This window comes from Oratosquilla oratoria, chromosome 24, assembly GCF_046742065.1.
Source record: "Oratosquilla oratoria isolate Oo_2021 chromosome 24, ASM4674206v1, whole genome shotgun sequence".
Classification (NCBI taxonomy): Eukaryota; Metazoa; Arthropoda; class Malacostraca; order Stomatopoda; family Squillidae; genus Oratosquilla; species Oratosquilla oratoria.
In genome coordinates, this window is record NC_134800.1 from 34,354,085 (window position 1) to 34,378,088 (window position 24,004).

Below are 24,004 nucleotides of genomic sequence, written 5' to 3' on the forward strand. Positions count from 1 at the left end.
TGACCGCAAGTAAGCGTCTATTAGAGGAAACTGTTCGCATTTATAGTCTTCTTCGTGTGGGAAGGGGTGCACTAAAGTCCATAAAATAGCTTAACGGGAACCTGAAGATAGGAAGTGGGCAGTTGCCAACAAGTCTATCGAAATAAACACTACAAGTGAAGTCGGAGCCTTCATTAGTACGACGTTTTGCTCGATATAGCTTTATCAGATAAATAGCCGTGGTACACATGACTAAGATTAAATCACGACTATGTACTTAATAAAGGGCTCGGTAATAATCTACATTCTTCCTGGCTCTCTGTCGCTCTCTTTTTCTCATTTTCTGATTTCTACTCCTTGGGACTACTGACTTGTACAAAAGCATCTAGAACTGAAACACCTGAAAAATAAAAATGTATTTTACTGTCGTCGGGAGGAATCTGGAACTCATTTTCCTCCGACATTTTTTTACTCATAACTACGACTGTGATTGCTACCAGACGGAGGTATCCAGAAACTTTTGCTTCTTCGGGTATTGGTTTTGAGTTGGAAGTCTTTATCCTCCCTGGAACATTACACTACTTTAATTTATATTTTATTCCCTTTTTTCTTCCTTGTCTTCCTTCAGTTCATCAGTGTTAGTAAGTAAAAAAAATATTAATAATAACATTCTTCAACCTCCTCGTCCTCATCTCCTTCCTCCCTTTACCACCACCTTCCCATCAAGGGCGCATCTCCCACGCTCGTTAGCAAGCGTCCCTCTCCCTTCTTCCTCATCTCGCTACCGGCAGGCACCGAAAGGGAGGGGGCGAAGGGGGGATCGGCAAGATTATTGTGCAGTTAGGTAAGAGACAGGCGGGAGGAGGCAGGTGCCCGCTCGGCTGTCGCCATACCAACGAGCCTTCCTCGAACGACTTCTTTGAAACGACAGGCGAGCCACACTCTTCAGTTCTCACATCCATCGTAGACAACACTGCCCACCTGCTCCCCCCTCCCCCCCCCTCTCTCTCTCTCTCTCTCTCTCTCTCTCTCTCTCTCTCTCTCTCTCTCTCACTCACTCTCTCTCTCTCTCTCTCTCTCCGCTCCATCCCACACCGCCGAAGCCTACCTGACAAAACAGAAACAATGTGTGCGACCTGTCGAGCAGAATTCGAATTAGCGACGCTTGTGTGTGTTATTAACGAAAAGGCCAGTTGTCATGGAAACGACGCGCGCTGTGGGGGACGTGGTGAGCGGCGTTAGACATCAAAGGAACGTCAGCACGTGTTACCATAGAGAGAAGGATAAATATAGCGTTAACACGTCGCAAGTTGCCAGTGTGCTAGTTCTCCGGATGAGAAGCGATGTTTTCCGCGCAATCGCACTGCGCCTTGGGACGTCGGATGTATTACCGTGGCTTTACAGCGAATCACGCGCGACGAAGGCAGTTCCACTGCGAGATCCGCAGTGATGAAGTCAGGCTCAGGTAGTTGTTGGGGGCGTCCTCAAGTCCTGGGGTGATCCTCAGGTAGTTCTTGGGGCGTCCTCAAGTAACTCTTGGGTGATCCTCAGGTAGTTCTTAGGGCGTCCTCAAGTAACTCTTGGGAGATCCTCAGGTAGTTCTTAGGTCGTCCTCAGACCCAAACGGCTGGGTGCAAAAGCAAAGACTAACACTGTTCCTCATTGGATTCCCTCAGGAAACTCATGACCTCTACACAGCCAAACGCCGAGGTGTAAGATTTTCGTTAGTAATATAAGATTAGATAGAACTAAATCTAAATAACACCAAGTGAAACAAAACAAAATAAAAAAAATACGAAGGAAATAGTGAACACTTACTACTACTGTTGCTGATCATAATAATGACAAATTACTTATCAGTAATGACAAGTAAATACTTCGACTACTGATGACAGAGATGATAGTGATAAGTGAAATTGATTTATGAATTGATTTTTAGCTTCTTGAATAACACATCTAGCAACTGGGGTGCTGCATTCAGATGCATATTTACGTAATCCGTCCATGTACGTTGCTTCATTACTGAATCAACAGAATGCTGAAAAATGTACAGTTGTAATCAGGCATTATCCATCTAAAAAAAAAAAGAAAAAAAAAAAAAAAAAGGGCCTTTAGTGTCATCCCCAGTGTGGTGAAGTCGCGAAAGGCGTTCAAATAGTGAGAAGTGAAGAGTACAGTTTAATAAAGTTCGTGATAGGCAGCCTCTGGAGGAACTCCACAGCTGATGATGATGATGTCTTACGCGTGTGTGCATCTGTGACGGCCCTGTGAGCTCGCCGATAACCACAGTTATAGATACCTCTGACGCCCGGCTCCTGAGGCTCGGAAATGCAGTCAAGAAATAAGAAGTTGAGCAAAGTTGTGTACTACATACCCATAGATAGATTATCGCTCAGGACGCTTGATTATAATCGCTTTGCTTTGAAGTGTCAAAGTTTGGATGGTTCGTACAAGGGCTTGCTAGAAAGCTGTTCACCACAGCCCAGAGTTGTTCCCTCGGAGATCAGAACGGAAACTGTCACGGCGTGGAACATGACTGCCTACAGACTGCAGAAGTTTTTCAGAGGTAGGCTTCCTGTGAATACATTATTAAACAATTATAGAATATATACAGTCTGATCCAGGTAAAGTTTATCATTGATGCCATGTGGTAGTGCAGGCCGATCCTTTCCCACGTGAAGATTGCCAAGGTGAATGAAATATTTTGGCCTGGGCCAGAATAAAATGCTTAAACGTTTCACAAATAATCAGACAGTCCAGAATAGGTCAGTACCATTCACAATGGATTAGAAACTCACCCTGCACTTATTCATTATACCAGTCCACTAGTTGAATCGCATGGTACATCTGGTTAACTAAATTGAATCTATTATTTTTTCTATAACAAATTGTCCTGATATTTTAATCAATTTTAACTTCCTGAATACGGATGTCAGTATTCATGGAGATTAGTTTTGCTGTTATTTCAACACTTTTCCCAACGAATTTGGTCGACTTTTAAAGTATAAATTCAACATGTAAACAATTCCGTTATTGCTAAGTCACTTTTGGGGAACGATAAAAGAGATGTAGAATCTACATATGCTTTGGGTAGGTAAGAAAGGTCCCACATGAACGGGTTTCGATCGCTTGGACTAATTGGGATTCGAACCCGGATTCACACGACGTGGAGAGGGAAATCGAAACCAAAGCGCTACAGCTGCGTACACGTCCAGTCGTCTTGCTGCAACTGGGAAGCCTCGCCCGGAGCAGAACTCTACCTGTGGAAGTCTCCCAACTGATCCGTTCCTCAGGCGAAATGGCTTCTCGTTTATAGTTTAATGACAGCAGTTAATGGACATTGTTGGACCATAAAGGGCAACACCAAAACGTTCTAGCGTCTGATTGGGATGGGATTGAAGTCTCAAGTGTCAGGCTAAGGATGCAACAGTCTCTGTCAATTCCCCAATGAGTGAAATTGCCGAGCGAAAAAAAAAAATAATAATAATAGAATAAAATAAAATAAAATAGATAAAGAAAGAAACAATGCTGCATCACATCCACTGGAGTGAATGCATGTGGAACTGGAAATTGCCACGATTTTTCATTCTAAGCTTGCTAAGCTTGTATAAATGATGTTCATATTCAAATTCCTGTAATTTTTACAATTACAAAGAGCATTCACTCAGTGTTGAATGGTTGTGTTCAAAGAATATCTTCAGCTAGAGTACTGACCACGTCAGCGTACTAGTATATTATACGGAGGTTTTTACAAAGTCGTTAGATGTAATGTGGAGAGTCTTCTTAACTTTCTTTTTTCTTCTTTGCATTCCGTCATATTCAGAGTTCTACTTCTTTCGTTAATTTATGAGGTTTCTTTGTTGTCCAGTGGTCGTTCTAATGAACTTTCCAGCGCCTAAACTGAATAAAATCGATTAGTATTAGCCATCATTTTTTTTTAATCGGTCCCAAATCCCTAATAGGTGATTGCCCATGTTCATGGTCTCCTTCCCCTGCCCATTCTCTCCCCCCTCCCCCAAGATCACACCCTCCTTTCATCATTCCCTCCAGAAAGTGCAAGATTTGTACTCTTTTTAACTTTCTATCGGATGTGATTACGGCACTTCCATTCACTTCCTGACCATCGCTTGCCTGCCAATATACCCTATATCCTGAAACCATCTCGTCTCGGGCCCTACTCCACAGCCATCTACAACCCTCCAGTATAACACTTCTTCCGGCTCTTCTCCCTCATATTCCCGTAAAGGAAATGAGGTGGTAGGGGACGTACACCCGCTTTTCAGCGTGTGTGTGAGATTCACTAGTCTTGGATCACGTGATCGACATGATATCGTGATCGACACTCAATACCCTCCCGGATGAACGATCAGAACTCGTATATGACCTATTTTTGGATAATGCTGTGAACTTATGCACACATTCCCAACCCCTCGGCCACGGAATTTGGAGTAGCGCAACGCAGCGATTCTGAGGTTATACCCTGGGTGGGGACTCGAACTCAGACTACTGCGCTCCGAACGCTACCACTGCGCCGTCGACCGATGTGTGTGTATTTACCTAGTTGTATTTTACGGGAATGGGAGCTATGCTCGTGATGTCCCGTCTTCATATCTCGTTTTATCTAGACTTTTTAAATTCGTGTATCGTTTTTGCACACACCACATTCTCATCTAACTTGTTCCAAACGTCTATTACCTTGTGGGGAAAGCTGTTCTTTTTTAGGTCTCTTCTATAACGGTCTTTCTTTATTTTCTTTCCGTTTCCTCTTGTATCTCTACTATCCCATCTTATTATATTCTCTCTATCAATAGTTTCTATGCTTTTCAGGATTCTATAAATAGTTATCAAGTCTCCTCACTCTCTTCTTTGCTCTAATGTCTGTAGCTCAAGTTTTGCTAGTCTCTCTTCATATGATAGTTCTGAGAGTGTCGGTGCCAATTTCGTAATTGCTCTTTGTATTCTTTCAAGTTTTGTTATACATTTTTTGTACTTGGTGACCACGTCGTCGCTGCATACTCCAATCATGGTCTTATCAAAGTGACCAGTATTTTCTTCATCATTTCTTCGTCCATATTTGTAAATGCCACTTTGATTGTTCTGATCAAATTATAAGTTTCTCAAAAAAATTGGACATATTATTCATAATAATGACTCCCAGGTCCTTCTCATGTTCTACTTTTTTAATTTCTTTCTCTCCCAATATATATGATCCCACTATTCTTGTTTTGCTTCTTCCAAATTCCATTATACTACACTTCTTAATATTGAATTCCATCTCCCTCTTCCTACTCCATTCCCATACTTTATTTAGATCACTCTGTAGCGACTCACTATCTTCTACAGTGCTAATTTTTTCAACAATTTTGCATCGTCCGCAAAGAAGCTCATATAACTTTCAATTCCTTTATCCATATTACTAATATATATAGCAAACATTATTGGGGCCAGAACTGTTCCTTGTGGAACTCCATTAATCACTTCATCCCAAATTAGAGTGTTTGTCTCTTATCACCACTCTCATTTTTCTTTCATGCAAGAAGTCTTCCATCCACTTCAGCAGTTTGCCCTGTATTCCTCCATACATCAATCTTCCCTTTCTGTATTGTTCGTTTTTTTTCTGTGTCTTATATTCAATATTTTCCGCTATTTCGGATTCTGGTGTGATTATTAGGTCCAGTCTCGATGGTTCTTCCTCATTTCTATAGCTAGTATTCTCTTGTATCCATTGCGTCATTGTATGTTCTATAATCATATCAAGTAGTACATTTCCCCATGATCGTCTCCACCCTCCACCGTCATCTCTTCCCAGCAGATTTCTTTACAGTTAAAGTCACCCATTATAACTATTCTTCATCCATCTTCCATTATCTTATTTAGTGTTATCATTGTGTTTTCTAACATATTTTTGTGTTCTCTCTCTTCACACGAAGCCGTTTTAAAAGGCACATAATTTACTACAAACTTCCTGCTCTTCCCATCCCTGTCCTCCACTTCCATCATAATCGTCTCTACTCTATTCTTTCCATATGTGACATTCCTCACATTTATATCCTTCTTAGTCAGGAACATAACTCCACCACCTTGTTTTACTTCTCTGTTTCTAATCCAATAATTTTATGCACCATGTCCTACACTGTTGTGTGTGTGTGTGTGTCTTGACTTTCTGTGGTAGTGAAAACATTAAGGTTTTCCGAGCATAAGTCTTTTACTATTCAGAGTAGCACCCTCCCCTGTTCCTCTTTACAAAACACAAATAAGAATGGAAGTTGAACTCCAGTCAATCGTTCCGTGCGAAAAGCCCTGATCTTCAATTCCTCCCTGTCTTCCAGCCCTAGGCCTCCTCCAGTTCTAGAGAACATCCTCTCGTCCTCCCTCCGCCTCACCATCGAAGTCCCCACCTTCCCCACCTGCCTCTCCATCCCTAAGCTCCCCTATCCCCTTTTCCTCGAACTGGGAACGGCAAATCCCATAAGGGCGTGTCCACGCGGGTCGCTAGCATTCATCATGCAACGAACTGGGCCAAATGGCTGGGGACGTTATGCCCGGTCGCATCAGGACGCAGGCATCCGCTGCATCACTTCCTCCAGCTTGTCCATGTTGGCGACTAATGTGGAAATCCTTTGTAGCGTCCTTATTTCTTCCTCAGACGGGGGCCACCGGCTCCCCCTGAAGGTCTTGTGAGCCGCCTCTGCCGCCTCCAAAGCCCCTATGAGCTCCTTCAGCCACTAGAGCGTCCGCCGCCGCTCTAACAGCTGCAGCCTCTCTTTTCTACTACGAGTACCCACTATCCCCTTCTGACTAGTTACACTATTCCACCTCCTCTCCACAAGGTGTGTCTTACATAAACACCACCGTGCACGGGCTCAAACAAAACCAGTGGGAGTGACACTTCACTCCCCCCCCCAAAAAAAAAAAAAAAAAAAAAACTCCTCCCACCGTGCTTCCCCCCGTCCTCGCATGGCTGCAGAATCACACTTCACATCCCTCCTCTTCCTCCTCCTCCTCCTCCTCCTCTTCCTCCTCCTACTCCTCCCACTCCTCCTCCTCCATCTCCTCCTCCGTCCCCTCCGCCAGCTTTTCTCATATGCTTTCTCCCTGTCCCTCTTCATACGGTGTGAACTATTCACCTCTTGTTTGTTTGTTTTTGTGTGTGTGTGTGTGTGTGTGTGTGTGTGTGTGTGTGTGTGTGTGTGTGTGTGTGTGTGTGTGTGTATTTACCCAGTTGTATTTACCTAGTTGTATCTTACGGGAAGGGGACCTATGCTTGTGGTGTCCCGTCTTTGTATCTCTTGATATCGAGTTTGCTCTTCAATTCTTGTATCGTTTTTGCACACCCTGTACTTTCATCTAATGTGTTCCATACATCCACCACTCTGTGGAGGAAGCTGTTCTTTTTCAGGTCTCTTCTATAATTGTCCTTTCTGAGCTTCTTTCCATGTCTTCTTGTTTTTCATAATTCTCTTATCTGTTCCAGAGCTGGCAGCTCCAATTTTAACAATCTTTCTTCATATGAGAGTTTTGATACTTCTGGGGCCATCTTCGTAGCTGCTCTCTGGATTCTCTCAATCTATCTTATGTTCTTTTTTGTACTGGGTGACCATGGTGTCGCTGCGTACTCCAATTTAGGTCTTACTAGTGTGACTAGTATTTTCTTGACCATTTCTTCATCCAAGTAGGTAAAAGCCGCTTTTATTGATCTTAGCAAGTTATAGGTTTCGACGACAATTTTGTTTATATATTTGTCAGGGGACGTATCTTATGTGATGATCCCTCCCAGATCTTTTTCAGATCCCTCTTTGTTTACTTCTTTTTCACCAACTTTATATCGTCCTGATATCCTTTTTTTACTTTTTCCAAAATCCATTATGCTACATTTTTCAATGTTAAATTCCACTTCCCACTTCTGACTCCATTCCCAAACCCTGTTCAGATCTCCCTGTAGTGAGTCACAGTCCGTTTCAGTAGTCACTTTCGTTAATAATTTTGCATCATCTGCAAAGCTCATGTAACATTCCACCCCTTCGTCCATGTCATTCACATAAATGGCAAACATTATTGGAGCCAACACTGATCCTTGTGGGACTCCACTAATTACCTCTTCCCAAGTAGAAGTCTTATCTCTGAGCACTACCCTCATTTTTCTTCCATGCAAAAAGTCCTCCATCCATTTCAATAGTTTACCTTGTATCCCTCCTATGGTTTCCAGTTTTCTTAATAGTTTTTTTGTGAGGGACTTTATCAAAAGCTTTTTGTAGATCTAGGAAAGCGCAATCGGCCCATCCGTCCCTTTCTTGTATTATATCTAGTAGTCTTGAGTAAAAGCAGATCAAATTAGTGGTACATGATCTTCCCTGTCTAAATCCGAATTGTCTCGGATTCAGTATATTGTTATCCTCCAGATGTTTTATCCATCTACTTTTTATAACTTTTTCACATATTTTAGCTATTGTGCTTGTTAGGGAAACCGGTCTTTAATTTGTTGGGTCTTTCATATATCCCCTTTATAAGTTGGTACGATATCAGGATTTTTCCAGTCGTCTGGTATTTTCCTTCTTTGAGCGAACAACTTATTATGTTGTATATTTTGTCTACTAGGTCTTCTTTACTTTCTTTTAATATCCAATTTGCTATTCCATCCGTGCCGTGCGATTTCCTGACATCGAGGTTCGTTATTTGACCCATTATTTCTCTTCGTGTTAATACTATTTCCTTCATGGGGAGGGGAGGGCACTTCTCTCCCTTCAACCCGATGTTGTATTTTTTCCATAGTGAAAACCGACTTGAAGTGTTTGCACATAACTTCAGCCATTTCGGTATCTTCTGTGTATTCTGTGTTCCCTTGACGTAGTTTCACGATTTTCTGTTTGTTTTTTAGTTTCCCATTTACATATCTATAGAATAGCTTTGACTGATCCTTACATTTTTCTATTATGTCTTTCTCATAGTTGCATTTTCCTTCCCTGCGTATTTTTTTACATAATCGTTCCTTGTGTGTGTGTGTGTGTGTGTGTGTGTGTGTGTGTGTGTGTGTGTGTGTGTGTGTGTGTGTGTGTGTGTGTGTGTGTGTGTGTGTGTGTGTGTGTGCGTGTATATGTGTACAAGTGTGTGTGTGTGTGCGTCCGTGCGTATGTGTGTGCGTGTGTATGTGTGTGTGCGTGTATATGTGTACAAATGTGTGTGTGTGTGTGTGTGCGTCCGTGCGTATGTGTGTGCGTGTGTATGTGCGCGTATTTACCTAGTTGTATTTACCTAGTTATAGTTTACGGGAAGGGGAGCTATACTCGTGATGTCCCGTCATCATATCTTGTTTTATCTGGAATGTTTTTTAAATTCGTGTATCGTTTTTGCACACACCACATTCTCATCTAACCTGTTCCAAAAGTCTATTATCCTGTGGGGAAAGCTGTTCTTTTTCAGGTCTCTTCTATAATTGTCTTTCTTGATTTTCTTTCCATGTCCCCTTGTATCTCCACCATCCCATTTTAATAGATCCTCTCTATCAATAATTCCCATGCCTTTCTATAAATAGTTATCAAGTCTCCTCTCTCTCTTATTTGCTCCAATGTCTGTAGCTCAAGTTTTTGCTAGTCTCTCCTCACATGGTAATTCTGAGAGCGTTGGTGCCATTTTCGTAATTGCTCTTTGTATTCTTTCAAGTTTTGTTATACATTTTTTTTTGTACTTGGTGACCACGTCATCGCTGCATACTCCAATTTTGGTCTTATCAAAGTGACTAGTATTTTCTTCACCCTTTCTTCGTCTAGGTATGTAAATGCCACTTTGATCTTATGAAATTATAAGTTTCTCCAAATTTTTTTTTATATGTTTCTCAGGGGACATATTATTCATGATAATGACTCCTAGGTCCTTCTCTTTTTCCACTTTTTTAATTTCTTCCTCTCCCAGCGTATATGATCCCACTATTCTTTTTTTGCTTCTTCCAAATTCAATTATACTACACTTCTTAATGTTGAATTCCATCTCCCACTTCCTACTTCATTCCCATACTTTATTGAGATCACTCAGCAGCGACTCACAATCTTCCTCTGTGTTCACTTTTTTCAACATTTTTGCATCGTCTGCGAAGAAGCTCATATAACTTTCAATTCCTTCATCCATATCATTAATATACATAGCAAACATTATTGGGGCCAAAACTGTTCCTTGTGGAACTCCGCTAATCAACTCATCCCAATTGGAATGTTTGTCTATTATCACCACTCTCATTTTCCTTTCATGCAAGAGGTTTTCCATCCACTTCAGTAGTTTGCCCTGTATTCCTCCTCCAGTTTCTAATTTCTTTAGCAATTTCTTATGTGGTACCTTATCAACAGCTTTTTTCGGGTCTAGAAATGCACAATCAGCCCATCCATCTCTTGCCTGTATTATATCTATTAGTTTTGAATAGAAACACATCAAGTTTGTGATGCATGATCGCCCTTGTCTAAGTCCAAACTGCCTCGGATTTAGTACTTTTTTTTTCCAAAAGGTTTACCCATCTATTTTTGATAATTCTTTCACAAATTTTGGCTACCGTACTTGTAAGAGAGACCGGTCTATAGTTAGTAGGGTCTTCCTTGTTTCCCCCTTTATATATCGGTACTATATTTGCTCTTTTCCAATCTTCAGGAACTTTTCCTTCTTTCAATGAACTGCAATTTTCTAACATGGAGATTACTCAAGTGATTCATTAATTCATTCCTTGTTACTTGTATCTCTTCCATGTGGGGGACTTTCCCCTCCCACTCGATATCTCTAAATTGTATGTTCTCCCTCGTAAACACTGATTTAAAATGCTTGTTCATAATTTCTGCCATTTCTATTTCCTCTGTGTATTCAACTCCTTGTTCTAGTTTCACTAATTCTTGTTTGTTTTTCAGTTTGTTATTTACAAATCTATGAAATAGTTTTGGTTGATCTTTACATTTTTATGACATCTTTTTCTTATCTTCTCTTTTCTTCTCTGCGCACTTGTACATATTCATTTCTATAACTAGTATATATATATATATATATATATATATATATATATATATATATATATATATATTTGCATTTCTTCCATTTTATCCCAGCTTTATCCCTTTTATCTTTTAACTCGCTACATCTTTTGTTGTACCAACACTTTACATATTGTTTTTCTTGTTTTTGTCTTGGAACATACTTTTCCACTCCTTCTTTATAAATTGTTGTCAAAATATTCCATTTCTCTTCTACTGTTATTTCCTCTTTGTATATCCTTTCCCAGTCTGTTTTTTGAACAATTTTCTCATTTCATCATTTTTTTTCCATACATCATTCTTCCTTTTGTATATTGTTCGTTTTTTCCCATGTATTTTTCTTCATTTATTTCCAGTTCAACTAATATGTGGTCGCTTTTACTTAGTGGTGTCTCATATTCAATCTTCTCCACTATTTCAGGTTCTGGTGTGATTATTATGTCTAGTCTCTATGGCTCTTCCTCATTTCTATAGCTAGTATTCTTTTGTATCCATTGTGTCATTGTGTGTTCTATAATCATATCAAGTAGTACATTTCCCCACCCTTTACTGTCATCTCTTCCCAGCAGATTTCTTTACAATTAAAGTCACCCATTATAACTATTCTTCCTCCATCTTCCATTTTCTTATGTGGTGTTATCCTTGTGTCTTCTAACATATTTTTGTGTTCCCTCTCTTCCCACGAAGCCGTTTTAGGAGGCACATAATTTATCACAAACTTCCTGCTCTTCTTGTCCCTGTCTTCTATTTCCATCATAATAATCTCCACTCTATTCTTTCCGTATGTAACATTTCTCACATTTATATCCTTCTTAGTCAGGAACATAACTCCACCTCCTTGTTTTACCTCTCTGTTTCTAATCCAATAATTATATACACCATGTCCTACACTGTTGGGTGGTAATAGACCTTTAAATTCTGTCTCCACAATTCCCATTGTGTCAGGTTCTTTTTCCTTCAGGTAATGATTCAATTCATTCAAGCCTGTTATCAATCCATTTATATTTGTGAAGGACACTTTTAATTTTTTGTTACCTCCATCCTGTTTTCTGTTTCCATTTTGTTTTTCTCTCCTATGAACCATTTCCTCACTTTCGTATCCACTACTTTTCAATAGAATTTCTCTTTGTCTGACACTGTTCCTGTTTTTTTTTTTCTTAGCTTCGATTCTTTTTGTTTTCAATTCCTCTCTTTCCTCTTTATTCATCTCTACTTTTATCCATACCTGTTTATACTGATCACTTTCTGTTTTTGATAAGACAGTCTCTGCTGTTGTCTGGTCTTGTCTATGCTGTATATCCCTAGCCTATATATTTCTTCAATTTCTTTTCCTATTTCCTGTTCACCTTGAAATATTTTAATACTTTTTTTTTTCTTTCTCCTCTCTTACTTTTGTAATCCCATTTGGATTATGCTTCTCTTCCATTCCTAATATAATTATACATTTCTTTTTATTTACTAAGTCTCTTACTATATTCTCATTCTCTCTCATCACTTTAATAACTGTGTTCTTAGTGTGTTCTTTCATATATTGTTTCACTATATCTCTATATTCTATTTTGCTATTTTCCTGAACCTTTTTCCAACCACTTACCTCTTTTGCTATGGGCTCTTTATTCTCTTTAATATTGCTCTTTAATTCCTCATTCTCACCCTTTACTTCTTTTAACTGTCTTTTTTATTCTTCTATTTCTTTATTTAGGTCTTGATTCTCCTTTAGTTCTTCCAATTTATCAACTCTTTGTGTAATTTGTGCGAGTTGGCTAAACCTAACCTCCCATGCTTCGTTCATTTTTGTTCGTTTATCCTCTAGACTTGCTAATCGGGGGAGGTTGTCATCTCCTCCCTCATTAAATCCATAGAAATAATTATCTCCACATTTTATTGAGCTGCTCTTATCCATATTTCTACTTTTAATCCCTTTATTGACTTGTTCGACTTCAGTTGTGCCGTCTGCACATCTTTTGTTCACGCCCTTTCTGACGTCCGGGACTTGTTCCTCTCCTTCCTCATTTTCTTCCATTTTCTTCAATAATTCCTCCCCTTCTCCTTTTTCTTGACCTGCACACTACACCACGAGTTTTCCCCTTCCCTATTAATACAACACAGGTACTCCCTCGTCGCTGAAATTCCTTCCCTACTAATACAACACAGGTACTCCCTCGTCTTTGAAATCCACGAAAAGGTTTTTTTTTTTTTTTTTTTTTAGTTCCAATCTTCGCCGTCAATCCGACGTGTGTGTGTGTGTGTGTGTGTGTGTGTGTGTGTGTGTGTGTGTGTGTGTGTGTGTGTGTGTGTGTGTGTGTGTGTGTGTGTGTGTGCGTGTGTGTGTGTGTGTGTGTTTGTTCGTGTGTATTTGCTTATTGTATTTGCTTAAATGTATACAGGAAAGGAGCAACGCCCTTTGGGTCCTGCCTCACACTCCAACAATTATATCTAGCTTAAAATGGGTGTGGGTGTGTGGGCGGGTGGGTGTGTTTGTGTCTTTATCCCATTTGATTCTGTTTAGTTCGTCATCCATCAATATAATTTTTGTATTTCCCCGCTGCAGATTTTCTATAATATCTAATGTTCCAGCGTATTAGAAATTAAATCTCATCATATGTGATTGCATAATACCTGCTGCAACATTATCCAAATCGGAATGATAATGAGCTTCCTCCTTATATGAAAATTGACGTCGCTTGTGGTTACCGAACTGTTATATGCCACTAGAATAACTGTTATATGCCACTAGAATAACTATACACTAGAATAACTGTTATATGCCACTAGAATAACTATACACGAGTGTCTATGATTTTCTCATTTTTACCTGATCTTTGGTAGAACCCCGCGAGAACCCCTTGCATCATTGTATGAGGTAATGTTATCGAGAAATCTAGAAGGAAGTACCCCTTACACAAAGCAAGTTGGTACTATCTTCGAGAAGTTAAGGAAGATTAGCCAGATAACAAAAAGAAATCTTTAAAAGTCTCAAGACTCTTACAAGGATTATTATGATAGGAAGGCAATTAGAAGGGAGTTAGATATTGGGGATTATGTACTTGTGTTGTCTCCTCAGAAAACCTCATTGCATCCGAAATATGAAGGACCGTTCAAGGTGCTGGAGAGAAAGGGTGGAAATAACTACCTGATCCAAAACCCAATGAGGAGATCAGGCATGCAACAAGTACATATAAATCTTCTGAAGAACTTTGATGGGATTGTGGAGGAGGAAGCAGTTGGTATGATTGAGACAGGACAAGCTGATGGGAACTTTGATTCAGATATTGGGGATCTAAACTTATTTTATGATTTGGACAGGTCAGACATAAGTGAGGCATTAGAGGGATTTCTGTCATCACTAGCGGGAGAGATGCATGAAGTCCAAGCACTCCTCTGCAAGAGTGCCAAGATTTTCTCCATATGCCCCACCGTTACTCAAGCAACATCACACGACGTCGTCTTAGAAGAAGGAGCCATGACAGTAAGACAAACACCTTACAGGTTGTCGCCCCAGAAGAAGAGGATCATGGAGAAGGAAGTGAAGCAACTTATGAATCAAGGATTAGTGGAACCTAGTACTAGTCCTTGGGCTTCTCCAACTGTGCTTGTACCTAAGTCCGGAGGTGAGTGGAGACTATGTGTTGATTACAGGAAGGTGAACGCAGTCACAAAAACGGACCGTTTCCCTCTCCCCAGAATAGACGACCTCATCGAGGAAGTCGCGGCTGCAAAGTTTCTGTCAAAGTTAGACTTAATGAAGGGATATCATCAGAGCCCTCTTATAAGCAGAGCTATTGAGATATCTGCTTTTGTTACCCCACACAGGTACTTTCAATACAAAGTGACCCCATTTGGAATGAAAAATAGTGGAGCGTCCTTTTAGCGCTCTGTAAATTGACTAGTCAAGGGATTGCCAGGTGTTAGAGCACACTCGGATGACATAGTAGTGTTCTCTGACACATGGCGTAAGCACATGCACAAGTTGAAGGGTTTAATTGACAGACTAAAACAAGCCCAGCTTACTGTGAACCTGAAGAAGAATTTTTTTGGGAGGAGCACCATTGACTACCTAGGACATCAGGTCGTCCAAAGTTGCATCATGCCGTTAGAAGCCAGAGTGAAGGACATCATGGAATTCCAGGTCTCGAAGACAAAATGAGGTATCAAAAGATTCATGGGCATGCTTGGATTCTATCGAAGGTACAGTTCAAACCTTGCAGAGGTAGCTGCTCCTTTAACCCAGATGCTCCTTTATAATCATTTCATGTGGGATGAAGGTGCTGATGCAGCTATTGAGGAGTTACTCCTATCGGATCGTCTTGTCTTGGTAACTCAAGATTATAGTAAGAATTTTTATCTTTTTTGTGATGCCAGTCATGTAGCAATGAGTGCTTTGCTTGCTCAGGAAAAGGATGGTGTAATGAAGCCCATCTTATTCATGGCTCAAATCCTCAAGGATTATCAAAGGCGGTATTCTACCATTGAAAGGGAGGCCTTCAGCCTCATATTAGCTTTGAAGAAATTCCAGATATTTTTAGATAATGAAGTGATCATCCTGAGTGACCATAACCCCCTGAAATGTATCATAGGTGGGAAAACAAAAAATGACAGACTAGCCTGATGGACATTAGTGCTCCAGGGATATAATTTAAGTGTTCAACACATCCCAGGAAAACAAAATGTAGTAGCCGACGCTTTGTCGCGTCCTGATACAAAATGTTCAAGCCATGATTCACAGGCTTAAACAATTTTTATCAGAGGAAGGGGGATATGTCATTTCCATTACGCGTCACTGACACAATGAGACGCGAATATGGCACCATAAGCCACATACTAGCACGAGCCATATTTGCTCGCCATCCTTAATGAAAATCTCTATTGATATTAAATGCAACCAATTAGTAGGTTATCTTAAATTAGGTAGTAAAGTAAAAAGTAAAGGAGGCTAAGAGGAGAGCAGATATGAAATGGGGTAAGAGTATGACAGAAATTTTTGAAAGTAATAAAAAGATGTTTTGGAAAGAAATTAAGAGAGGAAAAGGAGGCGAATCAAGTAGAGAAGAAAAGGCAAAGGGTGCAGATGGAGAGATGATAAGTGTAAATGTAGTAGTTTCAGAGATTGTGTAGATCAGATTTTTGTAGTAAGACAGATATGTGAGAAAGCTATAGGAAAGGGGAAGGATGTTTCTTGGGCTTTTATGGATCTGGAAAAGGCTTACGACAGGGTAGACAGAAAGGCACTGTGGGAGGTTTTGCGGATTTACGGGATAGGAGGAAAGCTTCTAGGAGCTGTCAAGGGTTTTTATGAGAGTAGTAGAGCTTGTGTCAGGATTAGAAATGGAGAGAGTGAGTGGTTCGAGGTAAAGGTGGGACTTCGTCAAGGATGCGTTATGTCACCCTGGCTGTTCAACTTATACATGGATGGGGTAGTGCGAGAGGTAAATGCAAGGGTAGTGGGCAAAGGATTGGAGTTGGTTAAAGAAAATGGAGAAAAGTGGGAGGTGAGCCAGCTGTTGTTTGCTGACGACACTGCGCTTGTGGCAGGATCGGAGGAGGGATTGAGGAAGTTGGTGACAGATTTTGGGAGAGTGTGTGATAGAAGAAAGCTAAAGATAAATGTGGGTAAAAGTAAGGTGATGAGATGTACAAGGGGTGAAAGTGGCAGTAGACTGGAAGTGAGTATTAAGGGAGAGCGACTGGAGGAAGTGGATAGCTTTAGATACTTAGGTGCAAATGCGGTAGGAAAAGGTGGAGTGAAGGTGGAGGTAGAACGTAGATTGAGAGAAGCGAGTAAATGCCTTGGTGGATTAAAAAGTGTAATGAGGAATAGACATTTCGGAATGGATGCTAAGAGGAGACTGTATGAAGGAGTGATTGTGCCAACAGCACTGTATTGGGAAGAAACATGGAACATAAGAGAGGAAGAGAGAAGGAGTTTAAATGTGTTTGAGATGAGGTGTCTGAGAAGTATGATGGGGGTTACTAGGCTAGATAGAGTGAGAAATGAGAAGGTGAGGAGGAGAACAGGGATGGAAAGGAAATTGGGAGATAGGGTTGATGAAAGAGTATTAGGATGGTTTGGACACATGGAAAGAATGAGTGAAGAAAGACTAGTAAAAGATGTATGGAAGGTAGATGTGGAGGGTGTGAACATGAGGGGACGTCCTAGGATGAGGTGGATAGATGGGGTGAAGGGGGCTTTGGGGAAGAGGGGAATGTCTGTTGAGGAAGGACGGGAGAGGACAGAAACAGGGGTGAATGGAGAATGGTTGTATATGGATGATGTTGTGATGCATGAGGTGGAATGTGTGAGCAAAATTTGACGCAGCTCGAAGGGATTTCTCCCCGTCTTCTCCTTTTATGCATGGGGGGACGGAGAGGGGGGTCGCCGATTTAATGAAGCGGCCTTGCTGTGGATGTGCTGTGTCTTGTGACACTGCTTCTGACCCAGGGCAGTGGACAAGGTGCAAGGATGACCCGTCATCCAGGAGGTGGAGGAGGGAGGGTGGAGGGGTGTGGAGTGTATTCGGGGATGGAATGGGTGGGAGTGATTTTATGCCTTTTCCTTTTTGGCTACCTCCCTTGTAAGGGTGAAAAAGCCTTGGTATATGTATGTATGTATGTAAGATTTAAACGTGAATTAGGCTTTTCTTATGTGAGTGTCCCAGTTGCAGGAGGACGTACAAACCAACGGCGGAGTACACGACTCGGGCATTTCAGTCCAAGGTCGGAGGTCACCATGAATGATGACACGAAGAAGTAGCGTCTGCATTGTTATAGAAGGTGTTCTCTTTTTTTGTTAGATAACTAGAAATTGATAATTTGTAAGACTTCTTTACACAAAAATAAAGTGGATAGGTTGTGTGAAACCAGGCAAATAGAGGTTGGTTATGTGTACATTTATAATAAACTGGTACTTGCCGTTGGCACTGTGTTGTGCGGTCTTGATATAAATCTAAGAGACGCGGGCGGTGGCCTCTGACTCCCTCGCTTGTGCCCCGCGTGTATTCCATATACACCAGGCCAAGGTAAATTGTATATTTTTATATCATGTAAATTAAACAGTTTTGTACCTCACCCTTTACGTTGTCCTTGTGAAGCGAGAAAACCCATTTAAAAGGCAAATTATCATAGTAGGTACTGAATTAAGGAACAGTTCAAATCATGGCCGAGATTTTATACATCAACTCAAACACAGAGGCTAGTCCGTGACAGTGTGCCACGTAAGTAGGGTTGCTGTCTGTATGCGGGTGTACATACAATGGGATATATACATCATAGTATAATGTATGAGCTATAGCCCGATGAAACAGGTCTCCTGAAGTAGCGGAGCCGTTTTGCCGGCGAGACAAAGACAAACATGACTAGAGCAAACAAAAGGAATGAATATATCCAGCGAGGACCTTATAAGGTGGGAAGAGAAGAATTGATCGTGAATGTGTCTGACAGACATTTAACAGCAACAGAGAAACAAGCCCTCTCATTGGGCCATAAATTTGACATCGGAATTCAAAAGAGAGGTTTTACAATTTATGTGAATAAAAACTACAAGTGGGATGACAGAGACATAGAGAAAGGTTTCAAGCAAGGTTTAATTGCATGTTTCCACGCTCTAGCTACATCCAACCATTATACTATACCTTAGAGAAACTTGAGAACGACTACAGCCTAATAATTACGAGTGCTGGCAAAGGCGGAGTCGTCGTCATCATGAATAGAACGGACTATAACAACAAAATACCAGATCTGTTAAGTGATACTACAACAAAATGAGAAGAAACATCAAAGTCACATGGCACTGGAAGGTGCAAGAAATTTATAGGATTGCTGGAAGTAACCCCGAGACCACCAAGTATGCACGGGCTTCCAAAAACTCATAAGCCCAACACCCAGATGAGGCCAATCACTTCCAGTATACGTAGTGCCCCGCATAGATTAGCCAAATGTTTGGCGAAACCTCTATCCGTTAGACTGGGGTCGGTGAGCTTCGCCCATCTGAAAAATTAGAATTAACTGATCGAGAAACTATGGGATATAGATATCTCGCAAAAAAATATAGCTTCGTATGACGTTATAGCCTTATTTACTAATGTTTCCTTGGAAGAGGCGTTAAAAGTAGCAAGAGGTGGTTAGAGATATGGAGGACGAGGGTTTGCCCGTAGGAAATTATTTTTTTTAAGTTGATATTGCTATGTGCAAAATTTGGACCCTTCATTTTCAGCTATAAGGAATACTGTCAGCACCGAGGACTTGCGGTGGCGAGTCCCTTTAGTGCTATTTTAACGACTACATGAATAAGGAAAAGGAACCGTATGTGATATTCATATACTTAAGAGAAGCATATGGCAGCCTGGCTAGAAGAGCAGTGTGTAGAATTTGAGATATGTACAGCACGATGAGGCATGCTGAAGACTGACAATTATTTTTATGGTGGTATGTCTGTGGTTTTAGGAGAAGAGAATTTTTTCTTTCAAATGAAGATGGGCCTGAGGCAGAGGAGTACCCTATTTTCTTAGAGGTCAATAGAGTGAAATTAAATTAGATATTAGGCAAACGAGACTTGCGTTTGGAAAGGGCAAGAGGAGAGGGAGGAATGGCATACTTTCCATGGATAATGTGAATGATGGGAGACTGGAAAGAAACTGCTGAAATTGGCAACAATTGTTGGAGGGACATATGAAAGGAGGAAACTCAGAGTTAATGCAAATAGGAGTCCGGTGATGAGGATTGGAAGGGGCAGTGAAGAAACCTTAGAAATTTAAATTGAAAGAAAACAAGCTGGGATGGAACGCCAAAATTGAAAACGGTATTTTTCATACATATAAGTTTGTATATACCATGTACTTGATTTACTTGAATTTCATTAATATCCTTTATTCCCTTTCAGAAACAGAGCGGAAGCTGGCTAACCTCAATTTGAGCAGCTACGTCGACGGAGACGAAGATCAGGAGTCCACGCCCATCATCCCTTGCACTTCGCCCACGTCTCCTGAAGACTCTTCTTCGCACGCGCCCATCCAGCCCTCACACGCTCTGAGCTCGTCCACATCTTCGCCGCACACCCTCACGGCGCAGCAGCACCATTGCCACGTTCTCCGCCCCAGCAGTGCCGTAAGTTTCGCAGATGATGATGATGATGATGATGATGATGATGATGATGATGATGATGATGATGATGATGATGATGATGATGATGATGATGATGATGATGATGATGAGGATGATGATGATGATGATGATGATGATGATGATTATTATCATTATCATTATTATTATTATTATTATTATTATTATTATTATTATTATTATTATTATTATTATTACTATTATTATTATTACTATTATTATTATTACTATTATTATTATAATTATTATTATTATTTGTCTGCATTGGCCGTTCTGAACTCTTACGCAAGATCTTTGGAGGACTAGAGGCCACTCGTCAGTTCGACGTGATGCGATGGCAATAAAGAGTGGTTACTTCACGCTAACCCTCATTGTCAGACTGTATAAGCAATAAATAAATAAATAAATGCATAAGAATAATAGCAAATGATGGCAAAAAGTAAATGAATAGAAATAATGACAGATATTTATGTCAGATACATTAGTATTTTTAATTCTTTTTTTAATAATAGGAGCATGGTTGTGATTCCTGAAGGACCACATTAAAGAAAATGTCGCCTTAAAATTTTCAAAATACTGCTGCGAGGAAACATATATTTCTCTGGGTTGCCCGGTAGTGGAGAGATCAGTGACTCAATCGAAATAGTTATGAACTCTGTAACCCCTTCACTACTGAAGGGGCTTACACACAGCTGATCAAAACCGCTTGACGGCAGTAAAAGTAGTAGGATAAATACTATTCAGTATGGAAGAGGGTCAGGGTCAGAGATCCTCATAGTTGAATAGAATTATCATTAATGTAGACATATGGTTTGAATGGGTCAGTCTCAACACCTATAGGTGATTGGAATCCTTATATTTCGTACTACGTGCAAGAACTTGTAGTTGCACATGTGTTTAATCCCTACACATTTATAAATTAGTGTTTGAGCTCAAAGCTTCTACAAGGTTCTTCCCTCTGCAGGAATCTACAGGATCTGGAGGTGGCTCTCAAAGTCCTCTCCCAGGCCCCCGAAGTGGTGAAGGAGCAGACCTGGAGCGGTTCGTGCTCGAGCCAGCCCCACAGGGAACCTTGGTCAAGTGCAGAATCTCGAGGGATCGAAAGGGTATGGACAGAGGGTTGTTCCCGACCTACTTTCTTCACATGGAGCGGGATGACGGCAAGAAGGCAAGAGTAAAGGACCTTTTTCATCACTAAGCATGTGCACCTCTTTGCACGTGTGTTGTACAAATGTGCACCCTCAAATCACATGTGTGCACTTTTGGTGTATATTTTGTGTGTTTATATAATGTACCTGTAGATACATGTGTATTTAGAGCAAATGAGATTGTTATTTGTTGCTCTTGTTTTTCGAGATACAGGACCCGTCTGGTGAACTCATTCTCTTATGCAAAAGTAAAAGGAACAGAGAGTAATTTGGATTTATATTAACCCAAGAGCAACAATCGACACAATTTTCACCAGAGTTTGCTTCCCTGGAAAAGAACCCAAAACTTCTGGGCCTCACTTTTGATACTCATATGACCATCAGCCTACATATCACAGACCTGACAGTGAAAATCAGCAAGTTGCAGTAGCAAGTACAGAATTTAGTCAGCAGAAAGAAACTAATCATATGGTTTCTGACAATAGAACAAACTAAACTTAGAGCCCCTTTTCAAAATGTACAAAATAAAGCACTGAGAATAACTAAACCTCCCCCCAACAGAACATCTTCACACAGAAACCAAAATCCTCCCCATAGACCATAACATAATTAATAGGTACTCAACCCTATTCACCCATCCCAATGCATTACACAAGTACAAGCAAGTGAACATAAGAAAACTACACCAGCAGCACATTATTCAAACATCTAAAACAACATACTACCTGCACAACACAACACATCCGTACTGCTCAGCCAGACAGTCTAAGGAACGACAACAATAGCAACAACAGCATCCATACAAAACTACATTTACACTAAGATCATAAAGTAAATACTTCAAGAATGACCACAAAAATACTTCTTATGCCATCAAACCCCTCCAGATATTAGCCCCACAGAAAAATCCCTCTCAAGAGAAGCAAAAACTACACTATCCTTAAGCCACCATCCAACACTTAAATAATATCAACAGAATAGGCCTGGCCACAGAAATTGACCCAGATGTAACCATCAAACAGGTGACACCGAACACCTCATCTTACATTGCCCTACCCTAGCCATACCCAGACAACATGATATTTATTTCTTGAGTGACTTATGGTCCATCCCTGTAACTGTTGCTGGGATCTAGGGTAATTGATTTATTGATTGTGTCTTGAAATGTTTCCTTTTCCTGTGATTAATAAAAATTGTGGAACCCCTATTTACCAGGCAGTTTTATAGAATGTTTAGTGACCTTTTCCATCTTTGCAATTACTGATGTGTTGCTTTAGTTTTTTACTAAACCAAAGGTTTTGAATCAATTCTGAATGTGAAGTTTCTGAAATGTCTTTCACTTCAGAAACCTCTCTAATTATATGATTACTACAATTTATGCAAAGGACACTCCTCCACGGTTTTTTTCTTTTTTTTTTCTGTTTTTTTTTTTTTTTTTTGGTGGGGGGTGGGGTGGGGGGGGGTCATTTGTATGGGACCAGATGAATTTCTAATTCTGCTCTCTCATTTCTGATTTCATCTGTGAGTGGTCTCTTATTACCATTGCAGATGACTACAGGTTTTTCTTCCATGCCTTTCTCTTAAAAAAAAACATAGGGTTCACTTCTGTTCATTACTGTTTTGCAAACATTTATCTATGATTTTTTGTAACTTATTCATGTGTTCACTTTAGTTCTGCCATGAAGTGTTTGTCATTTCAAACTATACCCATATATATATATATATATATATATATATATATATATATATATATATATATATATATATATATATACTGTATATGTATTTTCCTAGTTGTATTTTACAGGAAGAAGAGCAATGCTCGTGGTGTCCCGTCTTCATATCTCAATTTATCTAGACTGTTTTTAAATTAGTGTATTGTTTTTGCATACACCACTTTCTCATCTAACTTGTTCCAAACATTAATTACCCTATGAGGAAAGCTGTTCTTTTTCAGGTCTCTTTTATAACTGTCTTTCTTGCTTTTCCTTTTGTGCCCTCTTGTATTTCTACTATACCATTTTATTTGATCCTCTCTATCAATAGATTCTATGCCTTTCATGATTCTATATTTATCAAATCTCTCCTCCTGTTGGTGCCAATTTTGTAATTGCTGTTTGTATTCTTTCAAGTTTTGTTATACATTTTTTTGTACTTGGTGACCACATCGTTGCTGCATACTCCAATCTTGGTCTTATCAAAGTGACTAGTATTTTCTTCACCATTTCTTCGTCCAGGTATGTAAATGCCACTTTGATTGTTCTTATTAAATTATAAGTTTCTCCAAAAATTTTGTTTATATGTTTCTCAGGGGACATATTATTCATAATAATGACTCCCAGGTCCTTCTCATTTTCTACTTTTCTTATTTCTTCTTCTCCCAATTTATATGATCCTATTATTCTTTTTTTGCTTCTTCCAAATTCCATTATACTACACTTCTTAATATTGAATTCCATCTCCCACTTCCTACTCCATTCCCATACTTTATTGAGATCACTCTGTAGTGACTCACAATCTTCTTCAGTGTTCACTTTTTTCAACAATTTTGCATCAGCTGCAAAGCAGCTCATATAACTTTCAATTCCTTTATCCATATCATTTCCAAATACCTTACCCATCTACTTTTGATCATTCTTTCACAAATTTTAGCTAACATACTGGTTAGAGAGACCGGTCTAAAGATAGTAGGGGCTTCCTTGTTCCCTCTTTATATATTGATAATATATTTGCTTTTTTCCAATCTTTTGGAACTTCTCCTTC

The 24,004-nt window shown here is 40.0% G+C and overlaps 1 protein-coding gene across 1 annotated transcript in view; it reads left to right on the forward strand.

Annotated features, from left to right (window-relative positions):
* The window catches only part of ktub (Tub domain-containing protein ktub), a 113,550-nt gene that overhangs the window by 4,408 nt on the left and 85,138 nt on the right, over window positions 1-24,004 (forward strand). The window contains exons 2-3 of the mRNA XM_076207882.1: window positions 19,855-20,078; window positions 21,058-21,261. Of these exons, the coding sequence (XP_076063997.1) occupies window positions 19,855-20,078; window positions 21,058-21,261 (428 nt within the window). The remainder of the gene's footprint in view (window positions 1-19,854; window positions 20,079-21,057; window positions 21,262-24,004) is intronic.